The sequence below is a fragment of the Pempheris klunzingeri genome, chromosome 12 (genome assembly GCF_042242105.1).
Source record: "Pempheris klunzingeri isolate RE-2024b chromosome 12, fPemKlu1.hap1, whole genome shotgun sequence".
In the NCBI taxonomy this organism is placed as follows: domain Eukaryota; kingdom Metazoa; phylum Chordata; class Actinopteri; order Acropomatiformes; family Pempheridae; genus Pempheris; species Pempheris klunzingeri.
The window spans coordinates 8362227-8385935 of NC_092023.1; the positions used below are offsets into that span (position 1 = coordinate 8362227).

Below are 23709 nucleotides of genomic sequence, written 5' to 3' on the forward strand. Positions count from 1 at the left end.
ATATCCCAGCATTATGGCAGCTCTTTGGCAGAGTTTAATATGACACTTATAAGAGCATGGTCAGAAATGATAACGGTATGCCTACTATGTCTATATTTAAAGCCAAAGGAGCTTCAGCTTGTGCAAATCAGAGGACCCTGCAATGCTGCTTGCCTGTAGACCAGTATCTGCAAACCTGGAAAAGATGAGGAAATAATGATAGACAGACCTAATAAAATAGACCACTGCCAAGAAAGAGGAATTTTTGGGCAGTCAGTTAGCTAGGAATGTGTACCCTGTGGAAGGTAATACCGCTGGTTTTGGACCAGTACGCAGGGAATTTATCCTCTCTGAACAATATGTAACCAGAGATGAGAACAACAAAACACTCAGACAACAGCAACAGTTTCTGCTTTTGTATTTAAAAAAAAAAAAAAAGAAATTTGAAAGGAGGTGTGATTTACAAGTTTAAAATACAAACGCCTTAATAAAACATAAGACTATTAAAGCCCTGAGTGGTCAGAAATGTAACACAAATGACTCTTCATTTGGGTTTCTGCTTCACCTTTTGGTACCAATCAGGAACTTCTTTATTGGTCTGCAAATGAGAGAGACAGAGAGTAAAAATGATGGTTAGAAAGCTATGAAGTCCATGAAAGCAGGAGCTCTTGTTTGGATTCTTCAGATATTCTCACCTATTTGACTTCCTCCTGATTAACGCTAATATATACTATATACTAAAGCATATCTTTGCTCAGCTGACCGCAGTGAATAGCTCAAACGAAACTAAATGAAAAAAGCAATTTATCATTTCCAGTTAAGCTCTAGTTCTTCTTTGTCTGAACTTCTGTCCAGACAGGTTAAGGCGGTGTGACTCATATAAGGATGTTGCCAAATCAGACACTTACAAACACAGTGGGTTTGGGTTTGTTTGGTGACTCTTCTTCTGTGGTCCTGTTGATACGTTTGGACCGGTGTTTTCCTGCACCGGAGGTTCTGATAGCAGTTTTATCTGTTTCCGACAGGTTTAGAGCGTCTCCCTGTCTGGACCGCATGCTGATCAGGACCTGCTTCATCACCGCTAACTCCTGGAGAATCACATGGTTCGTAAAAACAGGGGTGTGAAAACAAGGGTAAAACAATAAACAGGAGTCTTTATGAGAAATAAGTGGGAGTGTAGCGTCCAAAAAGATAGAAATCTTAACTAAATCAACGGGTCATCTTCAACAGAGATCCTGACACTGGAATTGAAACAGGAATATATAATAAATGTATTAAAAATATTACACTGATACAAAAAATATTTGATTTGATTTGAAATGTTTAAGAATTCTTCATTTGTCTTGAATCACGGACAGACACGGCCGAGCTCTTGAAGTCCAAACATGGGACGACTTGCAATAAGTTCAACAAGCTCAAGGGTCTGCGGGGGTGGCGGCAGGGCAGAGGGGAGGACTCTGGGCCATTTCACGGTTCTATTTATCACCCCTGAGGACATGAGCCCCGGCATGTCACACACACGCACGAGCGCACACACACGTACACCAAAAACACACACATACACGCACGCACACTGGTGGCATCCCAAACAGTCAGGCCGAGGAACAGCTGTCTATGACAGGGCACATACTTCATACAGCAAACGGCTGGTTTGGGGGACGCACTCCCACGTGCACACGCAATCTTGAAGGAAGCGTTGCAACACTGTATGATAACTTTAAGGGGTAGAGCTGGAACGACTAGTCCATGTACAGATTCGTTGATCAACAGAAAATTAATCAGCCATTATTCTAATAATCGATGAATCGTTGGTAATATTCCTCAGCACAAATACCAAATGATTCATGATTCCAGGTTCAAAAAATGTGACAATTATTTCCTTATCCTTGTCTTAAATCATAATTACATTTTTTTTTAATATTATTTTAATATTTTTATTATTGGACTATTGGTTCAACAAAAGAACACATTTCATTTTTTTCTTTACAGTGTTCCAATGTCTTATAGACCAAACAATTAATTGATATATTAAGATGGTTAAGAAATTCATGAAAATAGTCCTTAGGTGCAGCCATAATAAAAAAGATTTTCAGATTTTGCTACAATTTCCGAAATGGAGAACAGGAATAACTGGTTGAGTTTGTGTTTCCACAGAAGAATTTCCTGTTTTTCACCATTTTGAGACAGCACAGTACGCGGGGACAGAAGACGCTGAATGCAGTTGTCACAACTAAAACACCAAACACGAAAAACAGCTGAAATCAAACAGTGTGACCATCATGGTCGTGCGTACCTCTCGATGGTTGAGGAGTCTCTCCAGATCGGCAGCCATGTTGTTTTTGACCTGTTGCAGAGCGGTCCGTTCTTTCCTCAGAGCACTGCGGTCACACCCAAAAACAAAAACAGAGATCAGAAAAAACGTGACTGTTTACTACAAGTTATGAATTCAATATTCAATATTATAGTTACTTATAAGGTAATATGAAACCTATACAACAAACCCTGAGAGTGACTGATCAGTGGTTTCAATTAATGATTTATGTGACTCTTTAGGGCAGGATGTTATAAGACTGTAGAAATAGTGTGATGTATGCATACAGTTGATGTCCATTGTTAAAGCGTTTTATTTTGCTTGAGGGTGGGGTCAGACTAGGGTCAACACAAGATCAGACATGAAGGTGTGGTATATGCTGTAATTTGAATGTTGCTTCATTTGAGTGACTGTGTATTGAAGTGTGGTTTCAGGGGATAAATAAAAATAATAAATAAAAAAGTTAACAAAATGCTGGGCTATAAATCAAATAGTCTACATGGCAGCAGTTAGGTTTGCTAGCACTGAGTGTATAAATCACTGGTATAAAACCATCAAGAACTAAACGATAAATCAAAAATGCAAATCATGAATTTCTAGGATATACTCGTGAGAGAAATATTCCCTCTCTACACAGTACTGTCCATGTGTTCTTTCCTGGGGCTGTGAAACATACAAGCAGGGGCTTATTATGGGGTGCTTCACAGCAAATGGTCATGCAAATCATGAAACAGCTTGGTACCATCATCACTGTTCACTGAGAACAGTGGGAAAAAAAGGGGGAGTTTAAACATTGATACATAACTACGCAGTTTTAAGTACAAAGGTGGAAAATAAAGTAAAATAAGATAAAATAAATAGGAAGGGTGATGGATGCATCGGGCTGTCTGCATTCTTGTCTGAATTTGACTGAACTGAGGTGGTCTATAAAAGGTTGTCAAATTTTGTAGAAGTTGGAAAAAAAGATATAAACTCGTGGGTCTTACAGCCTGAGATCTACCTCTGCTGCAGACACTGGTATTCGCTGATTTGAGATAAGTGAATTCTGAATATCGCCAAACAAACGGTGAATACAATTAATACTGAAGACAGAGAGATTGTAGTACATAAGGTGAGAATCCCCCGTGAGTTGTGTCTAAACCGGTAGCACTGCATAGCCACAGGAAAACATCAAAATCTCTGTCAAACTCTCCTGCTTGCCCCAGGTGAGCCTTCAGTGGTAGTGAGCAGCAAGCGTTAACCTGCTGTCTGTCAGGTTGCATATTTCTCAAGTTAAAATACAGAGGGTCACATGCAGGGTTAGGTCAGTGGCCATGGGTGTGCTGGTGGAAAACACTCACTTATTGGACATAAACAAACCCATGCACACATGCAGGTTTTCACACAGACGGAAAGAGCTAGGTGCAAAGAGGATAAAACAGAGACGCCTAAAGGCTGGGAGGTATGGCCTGCTGCCACGACGAGTAAATTACAACAAACAAATGAAATTAATAGAGTTTGGCAAGCAAGACAGAAGACTTAATGGCCTTCACTTTAAAAAGTTCATGTTTAGTTCTTACGTGCATGCAGAGACTTTGTGGGTGCATGCTCTGTGCTTGTACCTGACATCATCCTCAAGCGATGCCATGCGCTCCTTCAACGCGCTGATCTGAGCGTCGCGTTGTCTCACCGCCTCAATCAGGTAGCTATACGGCTGCTGCGTCTGCTGTAAGAGTTGGTTGGCGGCCAGCAACTGTGGGGCAACACCGGAGTTGGCAAATATAGGGACGAATCACTTCACCTACATAGTGTCAGGGTCGAGTCAGGTCAAGTCAGTGTCATCTAGTCAGCACACTTTCACAAATTTGCCTCAAGGGACTTTAATCTGCACAATCACTATATGTTAAATTGCACTTAACATGACTTTAACAATTCACTTGTAAAAGCTAATGTTAGCAGCTATGGAATATTTCTAATTTAAACGTGACTTAACATGTGGTTAACATTATAAAACAGTGCAAATCTGTCAAGACTTTCTTATCTCTGATGTCATTCAGGGGTGGCTTGTGTGCTCATAAAGACGAGTTCTTATGAAGGTGTATGTAAGGTGTATCCTTTTTTATTAAAAGGTTAAAAGTTGGAGTACACATTAATTAAAGATGAAGACATAAAGTGCAAATGCCAAGAAAAATCCCAATCTCGTTCAACCTCTCTTTACAACCTCTTTCTTACAATTACTGTCATAAATGGGCAATTATAATGTCATGACGATCACTAATATAAGAGTCTACACGTACATATCTTAATACAATATGGCTCAGTCAGTACAATGGTTAATCTGCGAAACGTTAAGGTGTTACACATTAACTTTTACAGCCAGCCAGTAGTGAGTAGAAGTGGGTAGGAGGGTAAGGACAATAGTTAGTTAGTCAGAGCATCTGTGTGGGTGGTTAAGTGGTTAACACCCTAGTGAATAAAAAGTATAATATGTCATGCTTTTCTTTCATCAGTGCCAGTCAATCACAGCTGACAGCTGAATGGTTGGCTTATTTAGTCCGTATTTAAACCTGCCCAGCCTCTTGGGTTGCACAATCTCTCCTCTCATTGAGATTATAATAAGTGAGGAAAAAAGCAAGCACGCTGGCTGCCAGAGCTGTCGTTCTCGTAATTTCAAACCTTACTGGGTGATTTTTAAAGTCAGAGCACAAGTAGTAGACATGTGACTTCGCACATAGTCATTCCCAGACAAAATACACACACCCAAAACTAAAGTCTCAACGCTGCACACACATGATACACCAACCACAACAAAAGCCTCAATGATTGAGAGAGTGAAGAGCGTGACGGTCTCAGTTTCACACTGTTTCTCACTGTGTGAACGAGCGTGACAGGTAATAGGAGTCAAACTTCTCGCTCTTCTCATATAAGGTCCACAATGTCTGCTCTCACACAACCTGTCATTTTGTAGACACTTTAAAGGTAGATTCAGAGATTTGTTTGTTTTGTCCTATCAGAGAAAAGAGTCAACCCAAATGCGGCTTCAGCTCAAGGTTCTGTCCTTAAGAAAGCGATAAGATGTGCTCTCCCCGCTGACTTTCACAGCACAGTGTTTGTGTGAGAAGGTAAATGGCAGATGATCAGAGAGGAGCCACCAAGCTTGGCTCTGTGATAATGATGCTGTTATGTCATGAGAAAGAGGTAAAAGCCAGTTAATATAAATCAGTATGGCTTTGACAGAAGATGTGGAATAACCATAAACTTGTGATGGTGGGAAAACAAGAGTGTGTTGCAGGTACTAACTTGAAGTGCTTTGAGTGTATTTTTTCTTTGAGTGTGTGAACATTAAATTAGAATTTGTCCCCATCAATGATGGTCCCAAGGCAGCTACACAGCTGGATGCTGTGTGTGTTTACCTCCTCTGTTATCTGTCCTTCCTGCGACTTGTGTCTCTCCAGCTCTCTCCGCAGTGATGTGTTCTGCCTCTCGAGCTGCAGCACCCTGCGGGCTAGGTGCACACTGCACCACAACATAAACACAGTTTTGGAAATTCCAAAACATGACAACAGCAGCAAGTTTACACTAGTTTATGTAACCAACAGTTGGGATCAATTTAACTTTTTGGCTGCACATGCATGCTCAAGAGAAGTGTGGCGTAAGATGCAAGTATTTAGTGCATAATTTAAAGAGAAAAATCCTAATGATCCTAAAAGTGCGTTTTCGCTTCATAATAAAAGTCACCCATTTTTCAATGCTTTTAATGTGAAGCAGCTCTGATGTAAGCAAACAGTGAGGCTGTTATCAGTAAGATGAAATGGATTACATGCTGCCTTCCTGTGACTGCCTCATCTCTAGGTAGACAATCCAAATCCAGCGCAGGAATGGCGGACTGTTAATGCATTAAATACATTCAGTGGCTAATACCGGCCAGAAATAGTATCAGAACTGGGGGTTGATTTCATGAAAATCTTACGAATTATAACAACATTAAAATGTTGCATTGCAAAAGCTTCATGAGGTAGAGCATGCATTCATAATGTTTCTTAGGCATTATGGATACAAAGAAAGCATTTTGGTGAGCAAAGTTGAATATTATTATATTAGCATGCTGGTTTGTTAGTGAAGTGTAATAGTGTATACAGTATGTACACACAGTAGCGATGGAAGCAAATTCCAGTTTTTGTTTGGTGACAGCTCTCTGGCCTACTGTTATTGTACCTGTGAAGTGTATCATATACTGTACCTCTGCTTTAGTCTTCTCTTGGCCGTTGTGGGAACATTGGCTCCATAGCCGTATGAGAACAAAACCCTCTCTGCCTCCTCTTCATTTTCAACTGGCACCGGACAGAAACACAAACACCTTCTGTATGACTCTCCATGACCATGATGTTAACAACATAGCAATGTGTGGTTAGTTTCCTTCTAAAATCTTTCTATTCTCCTAAACTTCTGTTCCATCCACAGTAACAGGGCTGTCTAGTACAACTCCACGACGGCTATTTCATTTTTTTTTTTTTCTTATATATTTTTATATGCTGGTCCCCTAAATCTTAATCCAATATGTTGCGGTCGTGTTAATTACACACACTCACTGATGCCATACTAAGGCATTTGAAGGAATTGGTGCTAGCTCGGTTGTCTTTTTGACTTCTAAGTAATGTGTGTAATGTAATGGGTGCTACGCAGCTGATACTATGTTCTTACTTTCGGCAGCCTGCATGGTGACTTGGTCCAACTCTTGCTCAAGCCTCTCATACGTCTCCAGCCGAGACGCCTGCTCGGCATTCTGAGCTTGCATCTCCGCCAACCGCTTCTCTGATGACGTCTGCAGCCTGTAAAACTCCTGGGTCAGGAGCTGAAGCACAGGAGGAGAAGAGAGAGAGAGAGAGACAGACAGACAGAAGGAGGAGAGGAGTAGGGGGAGATAGAGAGCAAACGAGGGAACCTTCAGCATTGTTTTCTGTGGTGGCCAGTTGACAAAAACATGCTATTTGAAACTGAAATGGAAATACAAATGGAATGATCTGCCTATGGAATAATGTTCATGTCTGTCTGTGTGATAAAATGATGGATAATGGATTCAAATCTCCATACTTTTAATATAGTAGACAAAAAAGCATCAACTAACATTAAATCAAAGTATGTAAAGTTTTGATGAAATTGTATAATTGAAATGTGTTTCATGTCATTCACACTGAAACTCAGCCTAACACCTGTTGTTAGTCTTTCAGAGTTGCTGTTGTGGTAAATGTGAAAATGACAGATGTGTATATTTACTAAAAAAATGTTCATTGTTACCATGCACCATTCATCGTGCTCCCATATTTACTGTAACACAGTTACAGACAAAGAGGAAAACATTCGCAAAGAGAAGTAAAAGAAAAAATGAGGGGGGAAAAAAATCTAAATGAAAGGACTCAAACTGGCTTTAAAACTCACTAAAATAAGGAACTGGAACAGAATCAAAGCTAAACAACAAACTCCACAGTCAAAAGTTAAACTTGCTCTCAACTCGCTGCGTTTCTAAAAACAGAAAATCTCTTCCTCCTTCCATGAACATGTGCAATGCATCATTACACCACGCATGTCCCTCTAGCAGGCAGGACAGGTTAAACACAGGTGAAGAGTTGGACCTCAGTTAAGTGCATTCAGACATGAAGAATAATCTGCACTCAATTAACTTCTTGTACAAATGGGTTTGCTACAGTGGAAAGAGATAAGAATGGAGCCACTGGATGCACATATAAAGACTGGATAGACATAATACTGAGAGTGGAACATTAATCTTTGGACTGCACATGGACTCCTCCCTAAATGAACAGAAATCAGTTGTGCAATCTTGATTGTATTAATTCATGTGATGTGATGACGAGAGCAGAAAATAAGACTACATTAGGATAAACTAGTAATTGGATATACGCCTGTAACGTAACAGTTAAAACATTTTCTCCTTTTTGTCTTCATGTTTGGGGTACCTCCAGTTTCTTCTGCTGTTTCTCACACTCCACCTGGCACTGGGCCAGGGCCTTAGCCGTCTCTTCCTTGACCATCTGAGCGCGCTCGGCTTCGAAGGAGTGCAGCTTGGCGTGGTTGGACAGTTCTGCTACCCGGCTGTCAGTACCCAGCTGGAGCTGACGGAACCTGCATGGATGGAGACGCATGAGTCAATCATACGCTGCAGATACACACACACACACACACACACACACACCTCACTACATATGAATGTGAGTAGGTGTGATTTGGCGCAGACAGATTAGACGCACACAGATAATAAAGCGGCTGCGTCTCGCACGGAGGGTAAACTCAGCTCTGGGCCCCTGGTTGAGCTAAGACAAGCCTGGTGGTTTCAAACAACTGTTGCAATGTCTTACTTCATATAGATACAATTACACTTGGTTTACAGGATAACATGTTTGTTTTGAAATTGGCAAGGAAGTGACTCTTTGGTATGCCTTGCACAGTAAATATCTTTTATTTGTTGAGTTTTTATATGCTTTAAGTGTTCTGTGGCACCTAACATCTTGGCAACTACAGCATTACACCAAGTCACCGAGCAGGAAAGCCAAGTCTTAAATCATTTCGTGACAGAGGAGTGTTTCTCAATGGCGCTCGCAGCAATGTTTGGTTTTGTTTGATCTTCCATGATTCTTGTTGGCAACTAGAGAAAGGTGTTCCTACATAAGTGTTTAGTAATGAGGAAAGAAAAAAGAAAGAGACATCATATTCGTCCGTTTCTGCTTTCAGATACAGTTCTGCATACATAAGCGGATGGGCAAGCTTGCACAAAACATTTCTAACAGAACCAAAACAAAAAACAAACTACTTAACTTCTATTGGGAACAGATCAACAAAACTGCAAACAGACCGCAACATGAACATAGGAGGTTCATCCTTTCGATATTAATTAATCGAGTTTTCTGCTTTTCTTTGTTTCATGTCATCTTAAATTGAGTATCAATGGGATACAAAAAGCAATTCAAAAACATCACTTTATGCTAAGGGAAATTACGGACGGTGTTATTCCATTATTTTCAGATATTTTATAGACTAAACAATTAATTGAAAAAATAATCAATAGACTGAGAGAAAATTTAAATAAAAATTTGCTGCAGCTCTAAAAGTCAAACAAGGACAGACAAGCAGTTTTCGCAACAAACGGTTAGTACTCTTCCTCAGGCAGCTTTCAAACACACACACACACACACACACACACACACACACACACACACACACACACACACACACACACACACACACACACACACACACACACACACACACACACACACACACACACACACACACACACACACACTCTATTAAACCATGGAAGTTGGTTGGATAATATTAATAACCCTCGATTACAGCTGACCTGATAGGATTTCATCATCCATAGAGCGCAGGGCTGAGCTGTGTGCTCAGACAGTCATGTACACATGGTTGACATTTTATGCTTTCTTTCATTAATGGCGGCGGCAATCATTTTAAGGGAAATATTTACAGCTACAGTAGGTAACAGCACCTGACTCTGTAGCTCCCCAAGGCAGTTTCGTTACAACAAGACAGAACCCATACTCAGTACTTTATCTTGGACAGGTTGATCACAGCAACAGGCCTGTTAGCCGGCATTCTGAAATAAGAGCACCTAGATTCAAGCTGGCCCTCTATGCCACAATCATCTGACGCCATTTCAAGCCTGTCTGCCTCATTCTTTTCCCCAAAAATAGGGGCATGCGTGGGGTTAGGGGTTAAGGGCTTGTGGCTAGCATCTGTCGTTGCTGGCTTGCGATACGACACATAGAGGGAATGTGATCGCAGCAGAGAGAGAGAGAGAGTGTAAGCGAGAGTAAAGTGTGTGTGTGCATGGAAAGACCAACAGCTGGTGGTTTGGATCTAAAGAAATGACCGGTATGTAGTAGTAACCTAGGACAGCAACTACTGCTGCTGCTGCTGCTGCTGCGTGTGTGTGTGTGGCAGATACAATATTGTAAAATTAAGTTTAAAATAGAGCTAAGTATTGAAATGTAAATGCCAATTGAGACATGTTGTGGAAACATATTTGTCTGCATACTTCTTTTTCAATACTTAAACCATGTTTCCAAAAAGTGTATGACTAGAAAATCTGGTACAAATATGCTTAATTTATTTATGGACAAACAGGAGAAATACAGCACAGAAACAGGAGTTGTTCAGGAGACTAACTGAAACACCTCCTCCAAGGAAAAAAACAAACAGATTTAAAGTGTGTGTGCATGTGTGTGTGGGTGCAGCAGGGTTCACAATATATCTGTTGCAATTTTCATGGAAGAATTGAAACTTCCTACAAGGCCATGACCCAGAGGCACCTTTCGAGGCTATACCGAGATGGGCATTGTTGCCTGGAGCAGAGATTGGAACTAGCAACATCCACACAAATCACTAAGAGTAAGTTTGAAATGGGAAATGTCTAAAAAGCAACATTAGAATAATTTGCTATAAAAAAAGCAGAGAAAAAACAAAGGTGCTAAACATTTGTTACCATAAAATTCACAATTTTGCTCCCTTTGTAGAGAACAAGAGAAAACCTGAAGCCTTTTAAAATCATTAGCAACAGTTTGAGGGGATTTCCTTGGCATATAAGCTGCCTCCACGGTATCACCTCTCTCACTTTGCATTCAACCTGCGCTGAAAGAATTTCACTCCCGAGAGGCAGGCAGCCAGGCCAGTGACACCAGTTGCTACTAAAGTGACCCTCAGTGAACTCTGACTTCCATTTGACCTTCTGACCCCTCGGTTACGGCAAAAGCATTCATGTGATCTTTACTAAGAGATGGACCACAGTCCTACCACGCCCACAACATGCGCTGATGACAGATTGCCGCTTGCTCGCACATCGGTGTCAGAGCAAAAACAAGCTCACAGATTTCAGGGAAAACACAGACATTCAGGCTGAATATAAGCGAACCCCAGTAGACAAATTCAGAACCAAGATTTATCTTATAAACTGATTTGTCACCCCTGTACATGACAAGCTAACACTTTTTGGATTGGCCTACAGGGACAATGAATGAATTTAACATATGAAATGGTAAACCTCAACAATAAAAACTGCACCAACGGCTTTCCCTGACAGTTTAATGGGTGAATACATACAGTCTATTAACTGTACATCCAAGAAGTGTTCTACATTTACTGTATGTGCAGCAGTTTTAGTTGGAATGTTTATTTCCTAAAAGGCCACCGGAGCTGTTAAACACGCTGATGCTTGCTAAACATGTTACATCATGTCACACACTACTGATGACACAATCCTTCTCCTTCTAGTCATAGGAGTAGAAAACAGAAAAGCAATGAATAAAAAGCAAAAGTTCAATGTACATCAACGAGGTTTGATATAATCTGTCAAACCTTCATGTGTGTGATGGGTGGCAAAACTCACTGTTCCAGCAGTTGGTCATATCTGGACTGAGCGTCTCTCTCAGCAGCAACTGCTCTGTCCTTCTCCAGCACCGCATTGTCTCTGGCCTCACGCAAGTTCCTGGTCAAACACACACACACACACACACAGACACACACAGACACACACAGTAGAAAGATGCCTTCAATGCCTGTGTGTAAAAGTTACGTTGGAATGTCCTTTTATTTTAACTGTGAAGTAATAAAATGCGTAACTTTCTCTGGCTTGAACAGCGCCCCAGATATTCGTTCATGGTTTTTAACCAACATTCAGTTTCATAAGAAACTTAAGTAGGGGGAAAAAAAAACAGACCTGTTCTCCCTCTCATACATCTCCCTGGAGGTTCTCTGCAGGCTGTCTATCTCCTGACTGGTTTTCAGCCTGATGTTCTCCAACTCCTCTCTCAACTTGGCCTCATACTCTGACTTGTACTGGTCTCTGTAGTGGGAAGAAGATGAAAGAAAAATTTCAACAGAGTTATGCAGACAACATTTCCCACAGAGGCTCTCTTTTCCGACTGATCGGATCAGAGGTGAGATGGACTGAATGATAATGTTGCTGGCAGATGAAACCATCAATATCAAAATTCTGTTAGCTCAGGTTCCATAACAAAAACATTAGCATATTGGCTGCTGATGGCTGATGTAAAACAGTAGAGCCTAACCTGGATGCAACATATTTTTCGTAGGCATCCTCCCTTGCTTTCTTAGCGTCTTCTAATTGTACCTGGACCACAGAAACAAGAGGTGAGAGCATGTTAGACGACCCTTTCCTGTTACTGAATGCCTTTTGAATTACATGAGCCTCCTAGCTGAGAGATCAACTGTTTGGACCTGCAGCCTCTCCAGGCGGTCTTCTTCATGCGCACAGCGGACACTAAGCTCCATGTTCTGCCTGTGCAGGTACTCCTTGTCCTTCTGCAGGAGAGTCACTGACTGCTGCAATGTCGCCACCTGGAGGGTAAGAAGAGAAAGAAACGGTATTAACTCTTAAATTAACTATTACAGAACACAGTACACCAAAAGAGATGTCAATGATGAAGACAGAATATAGTGTGGGATGGTATGTAAGCACCTCTTTGCTGAGTGTGTTCCTCTCTCTGGTCAGTGCAGTGTGAGCCAAGTCTAGCGTCTCAAATCTCCTCGTTAAATCCTTCAGTTCTGCCTCAAAGTTGTCACGCTCACTATAAACCACAGTGTAAAAGGTTAACATACACTTGAACCTGCAGTTTAGGTATCCAGAAGTTAAATAGTGGGTAAAACTATTTTTTTTTAGGTTTGCAGCTTTTTGAAAATAAAATTCAAGCTTTTTCAAGATACTTAAACCAAAAATCTCCAGACTCTAAAAGTCAAATAAGGTTAAATAGAGATAACTAAAGGTTACAGAATTCCTTCATACCCACAGCAATCAATGTATTTTGTCACCTTGTTTATTTTACCAGCTGTTCATATCATCTTTTATTGTATGTCCTGATCATGATTATTCAACCCTGACCCTGACCTCTGACCCGTTTCACTGGGCGTCTGACGTGAGACACGAGGAGACAACAAACAAATATGATAAATGGATTGTTTCATTTCAAACACTGACAGATTTTTGGGTTACACGAGAGACTGTGTAGATGAAACACCAGATTGCGTTTATAAAAGGAGTTTATACAAATCTGAGCAAAATATTTTACACACACACACACCGTTTGATGTGTGGGTAGTTGTCTCTGCGATAGTCTCCTTCTTGGATCTGCTGTTTGGTGTCGGCCAGTTCGAGGGTCAGTCTCTGGCTCCTCAACTCCAGCTCAGTCCGTAGCCGCCGTTCCTCCTCGTAGCTCTGCGCATACACAGAACAGACAACACTTACATCAAATGGACTATTCATAATATAAGACACACTGTGCAAATAAACAGGATTTTACTTCCCGAACGCCCTAATTTTTTACAGACAGGACCTCAGCAAGAATCCCTGTCAAAAAAGTTTCATGCTATTTTCTGTCAAATTCTTACTCTGCATTCAGCATGTTGCATCATTATCTCATCAAGTGATGAATGTGTAGGCATTAACTTGTTGTTGATGCCTGAAGATAAACTGGTTGTTTTTGCTGTGTAAATCACATCACTCTCATGCTGAACACTGCAGGCTGTGAAAAAGATCATGTAAAGGGCAGAGTAGCTGATGCGTCTAGCATAAACAGAAAATGTTTCAGGTGGCTTAGATCTTCCCCATTTTCCACAGTTAGTTTAAAACGGATCCTCTTGAGTTGTAAAAATAAGAATACAAAGCAAAAGTGTGACTGAAAACTTATTGTAAGGGTGCTCACACACACACACACAAGAAGGTCACAGGAAGCAGTGCCTTGTTGATGTGCTGCACAAACAAGTTCAGCAGTGTGTGTGTGTGTGTGTGTGTGTGTTACCTCCATCAAAGCCTTCATCTGGGTTCTGTGTGTATCCAGCTCTTTGGTTAAAGTGCCTCTTTTCACGGTGAGCTCAGCCAGCTGACCCCTCATTGGAGTCACCACCTCATAGAAACGCATCTAAACACGCAGCACAAAGAAAAGGTCACCATGTCGGGAGCGGCCTCGTCATACACCGTGTCACTTTTTGGCGGTGTACAGATTAGGGAGAGCTCTCCCATACTTACAGCTACGTATTCCTGTATGGTGATTTTGTCATCAGGGAGGTTGCGGAGCTCCTGGAACCTGTCCTGGGAGATGTCCAGATCCCTGAGGGACCTCCGCAGCTCTCCGGCCTTCTCACACAGCTGCCGGTTGGTTTCCTCTAGCTGCTGCTGCCTGAGCAGGATGGCCTCCATCTCTTGCTTACGCAGAGTCTGCTGCTTCCTGGTGATGACAAACTTTATTTTTGCACAGTTCGCCTTTCTATTTGACCAACTATATGAAGGAATGGATAACACAGGCGGAGTTATCCTGATTAAAACTCTTGTCATCCTTCCAGTACATATCCCTTTTGAAGTCTTTTGTCAATCATCTTAACTGACATAAAAGCAAGGCAACCACTGGAAATCTTCATCATACATTTCTTTTTAATTTAGTTCATTTGCATACACATTTCGGACTCTGCCGTTCTGTGTGCTACTAATTCAGTGAGAAGTGCGTTAATATCAATAACAATCAGGCGGGATGACTGTAAAACACATGACTGGAGAATGTTCATGAAAACAGTAAAATATGTTGTAGGAGAGACAGTTATGAGTTTATTAATTGGTCAAACTGTGTATTTTTGTGTCAATTTTACTGCATTTTCTGACTTTCTTGAAGAATTTCAACCTTTTTCCAGAGATGCAGATAATTCGTTTTCTTTTCTGAGTGTGTATATACATTTCAAAACAACACAAAAAAGAGCTTTCCTCACCTGGTCTCCTCTTGAGTTAGTTTCAGCTGGCTGTCCAGCCTCAGGGCAAACACTTGTTTCTGATGTAGAGCATCATTCAGCCTCTCCTCCAGCTCCTCAATCTGACACGCACACAAAACACAAGCATGGAAACAATCAAGAGGACAATCACTGCAATAAAGAATAAAGACGGTCACACTGTCCATCTTTTGACTTGGCAGTCTACCTTGGACATGTGGTCGGCCTTCATGTTGTCTATGATCAGGTTTTTCTGAGACAACTCGATTTTCAGCAGCTGGACACTGTGCAGCAGCTCCTTCCTCTCTATCAGCTGGCGGGTCACCTTCTGGGAGCCGTCCCGCTGCTCGTCGGACGAGGAGATGTCCTCGGTGGTGGGCACGGTTGTCTCCAGGCTGATGTCCTCCGACTCCAGGTCCAGGGAGCTGGACACGTTGGCTGCTGTCGGTTTCAGCTGCTGCTTCTTGGGAGGCATTTTGTGTGTGTTGTTTTGTGTCTTGTGTTATTTCTTGCTAACGTTAACTAGCGAGCTACTTAACTTAGAGGTTAGCTAGCTACGTGAGATTAGAAAGTTAATTAGGAGGTCACAGTCATCGCGATGCGTGAGCACCAGTCTAGCTGTGTCGTTTAAAACAGACTGCCGACGTCCGCACACTCAAAAAAGTAACATTTAAAGTGACAACCCGGAGCTGACAAGAGCAGACGGTGGGTTGTTTTTGTTTTTAAGAGTCCCGCTCCGAGCCGTCTGCTAACCGCCAACTGTTTGACTGTGTTGGTGCTGAGTGGCCTCAGCCTACAGCGCCCCCTGCGGTCATTAACCTGCATTACAACCAACGTCTATTGGTTACAGTGCACCCGTTGTGCAGTACCTCCTCCTAACGGCTGGGGCGCTGTCAGTTTAACCACTTGTTATGAAGCCTTCCCGCAGCCTCTCTTCTGCTTTGTTTTCATTTAACAAGTACGGTATGGCCAACAAAAAGTGAACACGGACTTTAATTTTTTTAAAGTTACTTAAAGATAGTAAAATGTAGTTGTGAATTTTTGCATTGCTTTTGTGTAATTTCTTGATACATATTTTAAATAGGGATTAACATACAGAAAAATCCACGATTTAAAGCGAGCATCTAAAAGACTAACTCTCGGCTGTCTCAAAACTCTGGGAATTTTTTTGTTGGCCCACAGAGTTAGTTTACACATGGGCAGCTAACACTCGTTGCTTGCATGTCATGAAATGGTAGGATAAAGAAAACATCGGGATTTAACTTTTTAGAGGCTTTTTATCGTCGTCATGTTGAAATCCAAAACCTTCGTGAAGAAGACCCGGTCGGGTCGGGTGATGAAGATAGTGAGGGAGCATTATCTGAGAGATGATATTTGGTGCGGAAGCGAAGTTTGCACTGTATGCAAACAGGAGTCCACGGTGCTGCAGAGGGACGCGTGTATTGAGAGCAGCCTGTGCTCTTACCCACACTATCTGGTCCCTGACACGAATGTGGTCCTGCATCAGGTAAAATAAGCAGAAAGAAGAAAAGTATTCAAACAAGAGGGGATTTGGATCACCAGTCAGTCTGATATAATGATTTCCAGACATCTTGACATGTGATTATACAGCCACAGTTTGTGCCTCTCACATGCTGTGTTAATACAGCTTAATACATCCCTTAGTATTTCATGTACAACTGGGGCCATCCAAATTCATATGAATGTCTTGTATGTCTTTTTGTGGCTGTAATATTACTGTGGTAAACAGCTGCAGTGGAGGTCTAACATACAGTTAGGTGACAGTGATTCATTGATTCATGGCTATTTGAATTCCTCCTTTTTTATCTGCATCCTTACAATCTTTGCACCTGATTCTGAACAGTTCTGATTCTCCTAAACCTCTTGCGTCCAATTTGTGTGTCCTGCAGATTGACGTGCTGGAAGATCCTGTGATTCGCAATGTGATAATCCTTCAGACTGTGCTGCAGGAGGTACGCCACCGCAGTGCACCAGTCTACAAACGCCTGAAGGACATCATACATGAGAAGGAGAAATACTTCTACACCTTCACCAACGAACACCACGGGTACACAGACACCACTGACTTTTTTACTGCATAACATCTTCTTAATTGCAGGATGATCATAACACATTAAAAGTAATCAGCGACAAAATACATTTAGGATACCACTCATATTACCTTTCACGTAAAGATCTCCCTTTTAGACCTCCCTCATAGTATATATTTCCTTTCCTTTCCATTTATTTTGCCTTTATGCTTGTTACACATTCATCCTTTTAACTTGTGTTCTTCCAGAGAGACGTTCATCGAACGTGAACCTGGCGAGAGCGCCAATGACCGCAATGACCGCGCAATCCGTGTGGCGGCAAAATGGTACAGCCAGCACCTGCAGACATCCAAGTCTGATGCAGATGGGATCAAGGTGGTCCTCCTCACCAATGACCAAGGGAACAAGCAGAAGGCAGCGGAGAGCGGCCTGCTGGTGTACAAATGTAAGTGGACGAGAAAGAAAATATCTGGCACAGAAGCAATTTGTTAGACATTAGTTTTAAAAGCTCTGCATATAGAACACAGCTCCCAAAAAACACTCCTGTAAATGACCATAAATTCTAACTCAGCGGTCGGAGGGTTAACAGTTATACACCATCTGGTATTCGGCAAGTAGCTCCTAAAGCTTCCGCATTTGGTCCAATGGTAGCAGCTGTATTTACCATCTTATCATATGCATTCATTCATTTACATTCTAGGTGAAGAGTACATCAAGAGTCTGATCGCGAACCCTGAGCTTGTGGATCGTCTGGCTTTGTCCGATGATGACAAGGTGATTACTTGCACAATTTTGTACTATGTACGTGTAGAAACAAAAGCTATTTCCGGTTTGAGGTAAAGTGAGACCTGCTCTTTATGTCCCAGCCTTGTCTATGTGTCCAAGCTCGATGGGACACCGTTCTCTCTTTTTTTACTCCTCCTATTTATGTTCTTTTTTTCCACTTCCCTCAGAGTGAGATAACCAGCAGTAAGGTATTGTTCCCAGAGCACCTGCCTCTGTCCAAGATCCAAGCAGGAATTAAGAGTGGCGCCTTCCTCCAGGGCACCTTCAGAGCCAGCAGGGACAACTACCTGGAAGCCACAGTGTTTGTCCAGGGAGAGGGGGAGGACAGCACAGAGGTATGTGTGTAGATTTGTCTGTGATTGGACAATGTTGTAGGGTCAGAACAATTATCCAACATCTGGAAATGTAAGGATCTCCCAGATCTCATCTGGGTTTGGGTGAAAATTCATCATGTTGTATTGAGATGTATGTTTCCAGTTAGAGGAATATTCTACAAGTTAACTGTCAAAAATAGCAAAGTGTCTACGTATGTGTAAAGCTCTCTACTGTCCACTTTGCTTGCTGCCAGGTTCTCATCCAGGGCCTCCAGAACCTCAACAGAGCAGTTTACCAGGATGTGGTTGCCGTGCAGCTGTTGCCACGCGATCAGTGGGTGGCGCCCTCCTCAGTCGTCCTGCAGGACGAAGGCTCAGCAAAAGACGATAACACTGAAGAGGACGACGACGAGGAGAAAGCGGTGAATTTGGATTATGGATTTTGATCAGACTGGCTTTGTCTCTGCTTACAGTTGAAAGGAGATGTGTGTTCTTGTAGCTGGAGTGAAATTCAGAAGGGTGTTTATTGGTTTGGATGGATGGGATAGTATCTGGGCACTGTGTTACATAAAAGAGAGCCTATACCTTCTTTTCACTTTGCCATTAAATGACAACCCCCCATGTGGCCCTTGTAGTAACCTAATGACCTCTGTGTGTCTGAGCAGTTGAGGATATCGGTTGCTGAAGCAGCCAGGAAGCCCACAGGCAAAGTTGTGGGCATCATCAAAAGGAGCTGGAGGCCATTCTGTGGCATGCTCAATGTCTCCCAGATTAAAGAGGTAAGTCTAGACTGCTCTATGATACCACACATAATACACATCTTAGATTTGAATTGGTTTGAAATTGGCCCCAAAGTTGGTATGTCTTTATATGTAAATAATTAAATCTTTGTGTACTGTATATCGTACAAACTGTCCAGCGCTTCCTTGTGCCATACCCACATCACTGACCATCTTTTTTTTCTTTCCTTTTACAATCAGTCAACGCGCCACCTTTTCACCCCAGCAGACCGACGTGTCCCTCGCATTCGCATTGAAACACGTCAGGCAGCCACGCTGGCAGGCCAGAGGATCATGGTGGCCATCGATGGCTGGCCCAGACACTCCAGATATCCAAATGTGAGACTTCAGCCTGTCAGATCTTTAGAACTTTGATTTCCTACTATGAGTTATTACAGTTACATTACAAAAACAGACAGGCTTGTCAGTGGATTTTTTTTCCTTTTTTCCTTGTTAGGGTCACTTTGTGCGCAGTCTGGGAAGTGCAGGGGAAAAGGACACAGAGCAGGAGGTGCTGCTACTGGAGCATGACGTCCCCCACCAGGCCTTCTCTCAGGCTGTGCTCAGTTTCCTTCCCAAGATGCCGTGGGTCATCACACCAGAGGTAACATGAACTTTTCTTGAGATACACTGAGTAACATTGTTGTCACGGTTTTATTTATCGGTGGGTTCCCTTTAATTTAAAAGCACATGTGTACAGATGTGTGTAAATGTGAATGTGGGCGTGTGTGTGGCACAGGACATGGCAAAGAGGGAGGACCTGAGGCTTCTGACAGTGTGCAGCGTGGATCCTCCAGGATGTACAGACATCGATGATGCTCTGCACTGTAGAGAGTTAGGCAATGGAAACCTTGAGGTACACATGCACAATAAAGTAACAGTAATAATTTATTTGAGTTTATATTTCATGTAAGCCCACAATGTGTTGTTTGTTTGCGGTAGGTGGGCGTCCACATCGCAGATGTCAGTCATTTCATCAGACCTGGCAACGCCTTGGACAGAGAGGCTGCGAACCGCGGCACCACTGTCTACTTGTGTGGCAAAGTAAGGAAACGGCATCAGAATTTGAACGACTATACAAATGTTATTAATATTAATATTTGACAAGTCTGCAATATTTTTACCTATCTAACTATTTTTTTGCATGTTTTTACATGCCCTCTGAAGGCGCCAATATTGAATGTTTAAAAAATGTTTGTATGAATTCAGTCCAGTTCTTGGGAAGATATATTTGGGATATTTAAGGATATTGTGACGATTAAAGTGCTTTCCTTGACCACTAAAAAGTTTAATTTAGAATTTGATTGATTCATTTGGTTCATTTTGTGTCCATCAGAGGATCGATATGGTTCCTGAGCTCCTCAGCTCCAATCTTTGTTCTCTACGCTCCAATGTGGAAAGGTGAGGACTAAAGATGCACACACACACATGCACTCCCACAGAAATAACAACAATAATGATGATGATGATGATGATGATAATAATAATAATATCAGTGTTTGCTCTTTTCCTAAAATATTGCAATAAATAAATTGATAATGTGGATAATAGATTTTTGCACTTTTTTACCAGGCTGGCTTTCTCATGTATCTGGGAGATGAACCATAAGGCTGAAATTATAAAGACCCGATTCACAAAAAGTGTCATTAACTCTAAGGTATAGTACAGTGACAAAAAAATAACCATTATCCTCAAAGACTTCGCAGTCCTGACTCATTCAAATGCCCTGTGACTAATACTACCACCCCCTGCCTGCATCAGCTGCTTGTAAGACACAAAATGACAGTCAAAATGTTGTGAGGCATGACTTCTGTTTATTTATTTCTCCTTGTTTTCCCCTCTACCGTTCACTCTGGTAAAGGCATCTTTGACCTACGCTGAGGCCCAAATGAGGATTGATGACACCACTAAGAACGATGATATCACCAAGAGCCTTCGAGGTCTCAACAAATTAGCCAAAATCCTCAAGAGGCAGAGGATAGAGAAAGGGTAAGGACTGTGTGTTAGGATGGTGGTGCATTTTAATGCTACAGGCAGAAAATGATATTGTCTTGAGTTTTTTATTGTGTATTCAATATAAACATATTATTATACAGACTGGAAACGAGTTTAGTTGACCAGAACTACTGTAACTGTTAGATATGAAAACTGGCTGTATTAACGTGTGTGTTTTATGCTGCCTTTGATATCCTTCAGCGCGTTGACGTTGTCATCTTTAGAGGTCCGTTTCCACATGGACAGCGAAACCCACGACCCCATTGACCTCCAGACCAAAGAACTCATGTGGGTAACTTCAAAAAGGAGCATTCTGCATTGTGTGTGTGTGTCAAATTGTGTTTTGTTTTATGTAAATAAACCTGTTTCTTGGTTATTAGGGAGACAAATTCCATGGTGGAGGAGTTCATGTTGCTAGCCAATATTTCAGTTGCCCAGAAGATTTATGGTGAATTTCCAGACTGTGCTATGCTGAGGAAACATCCAGCACCGCCTCCATCTAACTACGACGTCCTGCTCAAGGCTGCAAAGTCCAAGGTGAGTGGAGACGGGCTGTTTTCCATTAATTGGCGGTAGCTTCAGATATCCAAAATGCAAGCCGAATCTTAAACCTAGCTCCAGACCCCTGAATCCCTGCCCACATCTCTAATTCATTTTCTAATTCTTATTAGAATTCTAATTAAAATCTATTTTAACCATACATTTAGCTATTTATTTTAACAGTTTATATAATGTGTTGGGTAGCTTCATCTACAGGAATGCATCATATCCTATAAGAACATCATATGTCGGTAGCTCACTGTTATTTTGCATCACTGCCTATTTCCAGCTTTGTGACGATGCACTTTCCAGCTAATCCAAGGAGACTATATCTATCCCATTAGCTAACTTTTTCTACTTCTCTCTTCACTTGCTAAGTTTCATGCTCTCTTAAAATATGGTGTGGATTTTTTAATTTAAAGGATTATTTTTTGTGTTTAGTACAATTAAAACTGTGATAAAACAACACCTACAGAAAAATAACTATGCCCATGATATCTACTATTTTAAGCTCTCAGTGCTTTATTTTCTTTTCTTATCAGGGTGTGGAGATCCACACAGATTCGGCCAAAGCACTGGCTGACTCCCTTGATGTGGCCAAAGTGGATGACTTCCCGTACTTTAACACGCTACTGCGCATCTTGGCCACTCGCTGTATGATGCAGGCTGTCTATTTTTGTTCTGGCATGGACAGCGACTTCCACCACTATGGCCTTGCTTCACCCATTTACACACACTTCACGTCACCTATCAGGAGGTAGGAAAACAGATATTCTACACATCTTGACTTAATATGTTGGGCCTGGCCTTTAAATGTGCACTTCACTACAAAAAAAACTACCACAGCACAGTTCTTTTTAACCTTATCTAATCCATGTTCTCTGTAAACCTCTACCTCCTCCCTCCCTCCTTCTCCACCCTGTTCATCCTACACAGGTACGCAGATATAATAGTACATCGCCTGCTGGCAGTGGCCATAGGAGCAGACAGCACCTACCCAGATTTGATGGACAAACATAAGCAGTCGGCTCTCTCCAACAACCTCAACTACAGACATAAAATGTCTCAGTATGCACAGAGGGCATCTGTGGCCTTCCACACACAGGTAAACACATATGGACACAGTGGTTTGACTTCTGTGAACTGTCCCTCTATAACCCTACGAACTGGTTTAAGTAAAGATCAAGTTAAACAGACCACATCGTGCCGAGTAATTCACAGTATCCAAATTTTTAACGCAAATGATCTCTTTCCAGTTGTTCTTCAAGAGCCGAGGCATACTGAACGAGGAGGGATTTGTTCTGTTTGTGAGGAAGAATGCAATCATTGTGCTCATCCCAAAGTTTGGCCTGGAGGGAACAGTCTTCTTTGATTCCAAAAACAAGGCGTGTCCAAACCTTGTTTTTGATGAAGAGGTATTAACACATTGTTTTCACAGATGTTTGGCCAACAGTGATAAAATAAAATCAGTGTTAAAAGGTCTTTTGTGAATGTGTTTAGGGTCCCACTCTGACCATAGAGCAGCATACCTTCCACATATTTGAGAAGGTGAAGGTCACCATCAGCCTAGACGACTCCAATATTCAGCACCAGAAGATCCGCATGGCTCTCATTGACCCCGTGGTAAGGACTGTTACATCTTCACTCATAGTTTTAGCACACGAGTTCTGGGTGCTTTCTCTTATTTTGTCAGTGTTTAGGTTTGATTGAGGAGGATTAACATGTTTACTATTAGTACTAATAGGAGAATTCAGTGTTAAATTCACTCATAATTGTCAGCATTTTGTTTAATGCAGATTTTTTTAATTTTAGATCCCTGGTGTCAGTGTTCCAGTCCCAGACGCCGAACCACAAGCCAAGAAATCCAAACTGGACCGCTGACACAGAAAGCAGCAGTGATTCACCAGAGCCACCAGCTGATCCTGTACCACTCTGCTCATATTCTCATTTTCCATTACGTCAAAGACTCGTTGGTAGATAGACAAGGGCAGGTGCAAGTGCAGTGTTACCCCTCAGATAAAAGTGTAGTGGACAACACAATCATTAAAGTGTTTTTTTTTTTTACCTATTGGGTTGTGTGTGTTTTGTAAGCTTAAATCTGAAAACTTGTACAGAAAAATGGTTCAGAACACTTAGATGCAAGCTATTGTCTACAGCCTCTTATGCCAAACTGA

At 41.7% G+C, this 23709-nt stretch overlaps 2 protein-coding genes across 3 annotated transcripts; one reads left to right on the top strand and one right to left on the bottom strand.

Annotated features, from left to right (window-relative positions):
- Positions 1-61: 61 nt before the first annotated feature.
- pibf1 (progesterone immunomodulatory binding factor 1) lies at positions 62-15830 on the bottom strand. 2 transcript variants are annotated; one of them, XM_070840994.1, is made up of 19 exons: positions 15279-15830; positions 15074-15174; positions 14343-14541; positions 14116-14235; positions 13399-13532; positions 12780-12888; positions 12539-12658; positions 12370-12431; positions 12018-12143; positions 11688-11786; positions 8242-8407; positions 6971-7121; positions 6510-6600; positions 5683-5785; positions 3892-4022; positions 2273-2357; positions 888-1067; positions 545-577; positions 62-175 (listed from the first exon to the last, which is right to left on the bottom strand). In XM_070840994.1, exons 1-19 carry the CDS (start codon positions 15543-15545, stop codon positions 128-130), a joined length of 2325 nt encoding a protein of 774 aa, XP_070697095.1. In that variant the 5' UTR covers positions 15546-15830; the 3' UTR covers positions 62-127. The 2 variants fall into 2 exon arrangements, with proteins under 2 accessions (XP_070697095.1, XP_070697096.1); XM_070840995.1 differs by lacking the exon at positions 62-175 and having other exon boundaries at positions 381-577.
- A 443-nt stretch (positions 15831-16273) lies between these two features.
- Positions 16274-23599, top strand: dis3 (DIS3 exosome endoribonuclease and 3'-5' exoribonuclease). Its single transcript, XM_070840734.1, has 21 exons — positions 16274-16577; positions 16981-17138; positions 17370-17566; positions 17822-17895; positions 18075-18242; positions 18476-18643; positions 18887-19000; positions 19202-19339; positions 19458-19604; positions 19740-19856; positions 19943-20044; positions 20337-20401; positions 20573-20657; positions 20862-20989; positions 21197-21283; positions 21376-21532; positions 22078-22292; positions 22472-22640; positions 22792-22950; positions 23036-23158; positions 23348-23599. The coding sequence occupies exons 1-21, from the start codon at positions 16359-16361 to the stop codon at positions 23414-23416; spliced, it is 2859 nt and encodes a 952-aa protein (XP_070696835.1). The 5' UTR covers positions 16274-16358; the 3' UTR covers positions 23417-23599.
- Positions 23600-23709: the final 110 nt, after the last annotated feature.

Excerpts from the sequence above, each read along its gene's own strand:
- pibf1 (XM_070840994.1), bottom strand. The coding sequence starts at position 15,545 with ATGCCTCCCAAGAAGCAGCAGCTGAAACCGACAGCAGCCAACGTGTCC. Across the intron at positions 11,787-12,017 it reads ATGTATGAGAGGGAGAACAG|GAACTTGCGTGAGGCCAGAG; the intron begins GTCTGTTTTTTT and ends GTGTTTGACCAG. Across the intron at positions 5,786-6,509 it reads AAGAGAAGACTAAAGCAGAG|TGTGCACCTAGCCCGCAGGG; the intron begins GTACAGTATATG and ends GTTGTGGTGCAG.
- dis3 (XM_070840734.1), top strand. The coding sequence starts at position 16,359 with ATGTTGAAATCCAAAACCTTCGTGAAGAAGACCCGGTCGGGTCGGGTG. Across the intron at positions 21,284-21,375 it reads CTCCAGACCAAAGAACTCAT|GGAGACAAATTCCATGGTGG; the intron begins GTGGGTAACTTC and ends CTTGGTTATTAG. Across the intron at positions 22,951-23,035 it reads ACCTTGTTTTTGATGAAGAG|GGTCCCACTCTGACCATAGA; the intron begins GTATTAACACAT and ends GAATGTGTTTAG.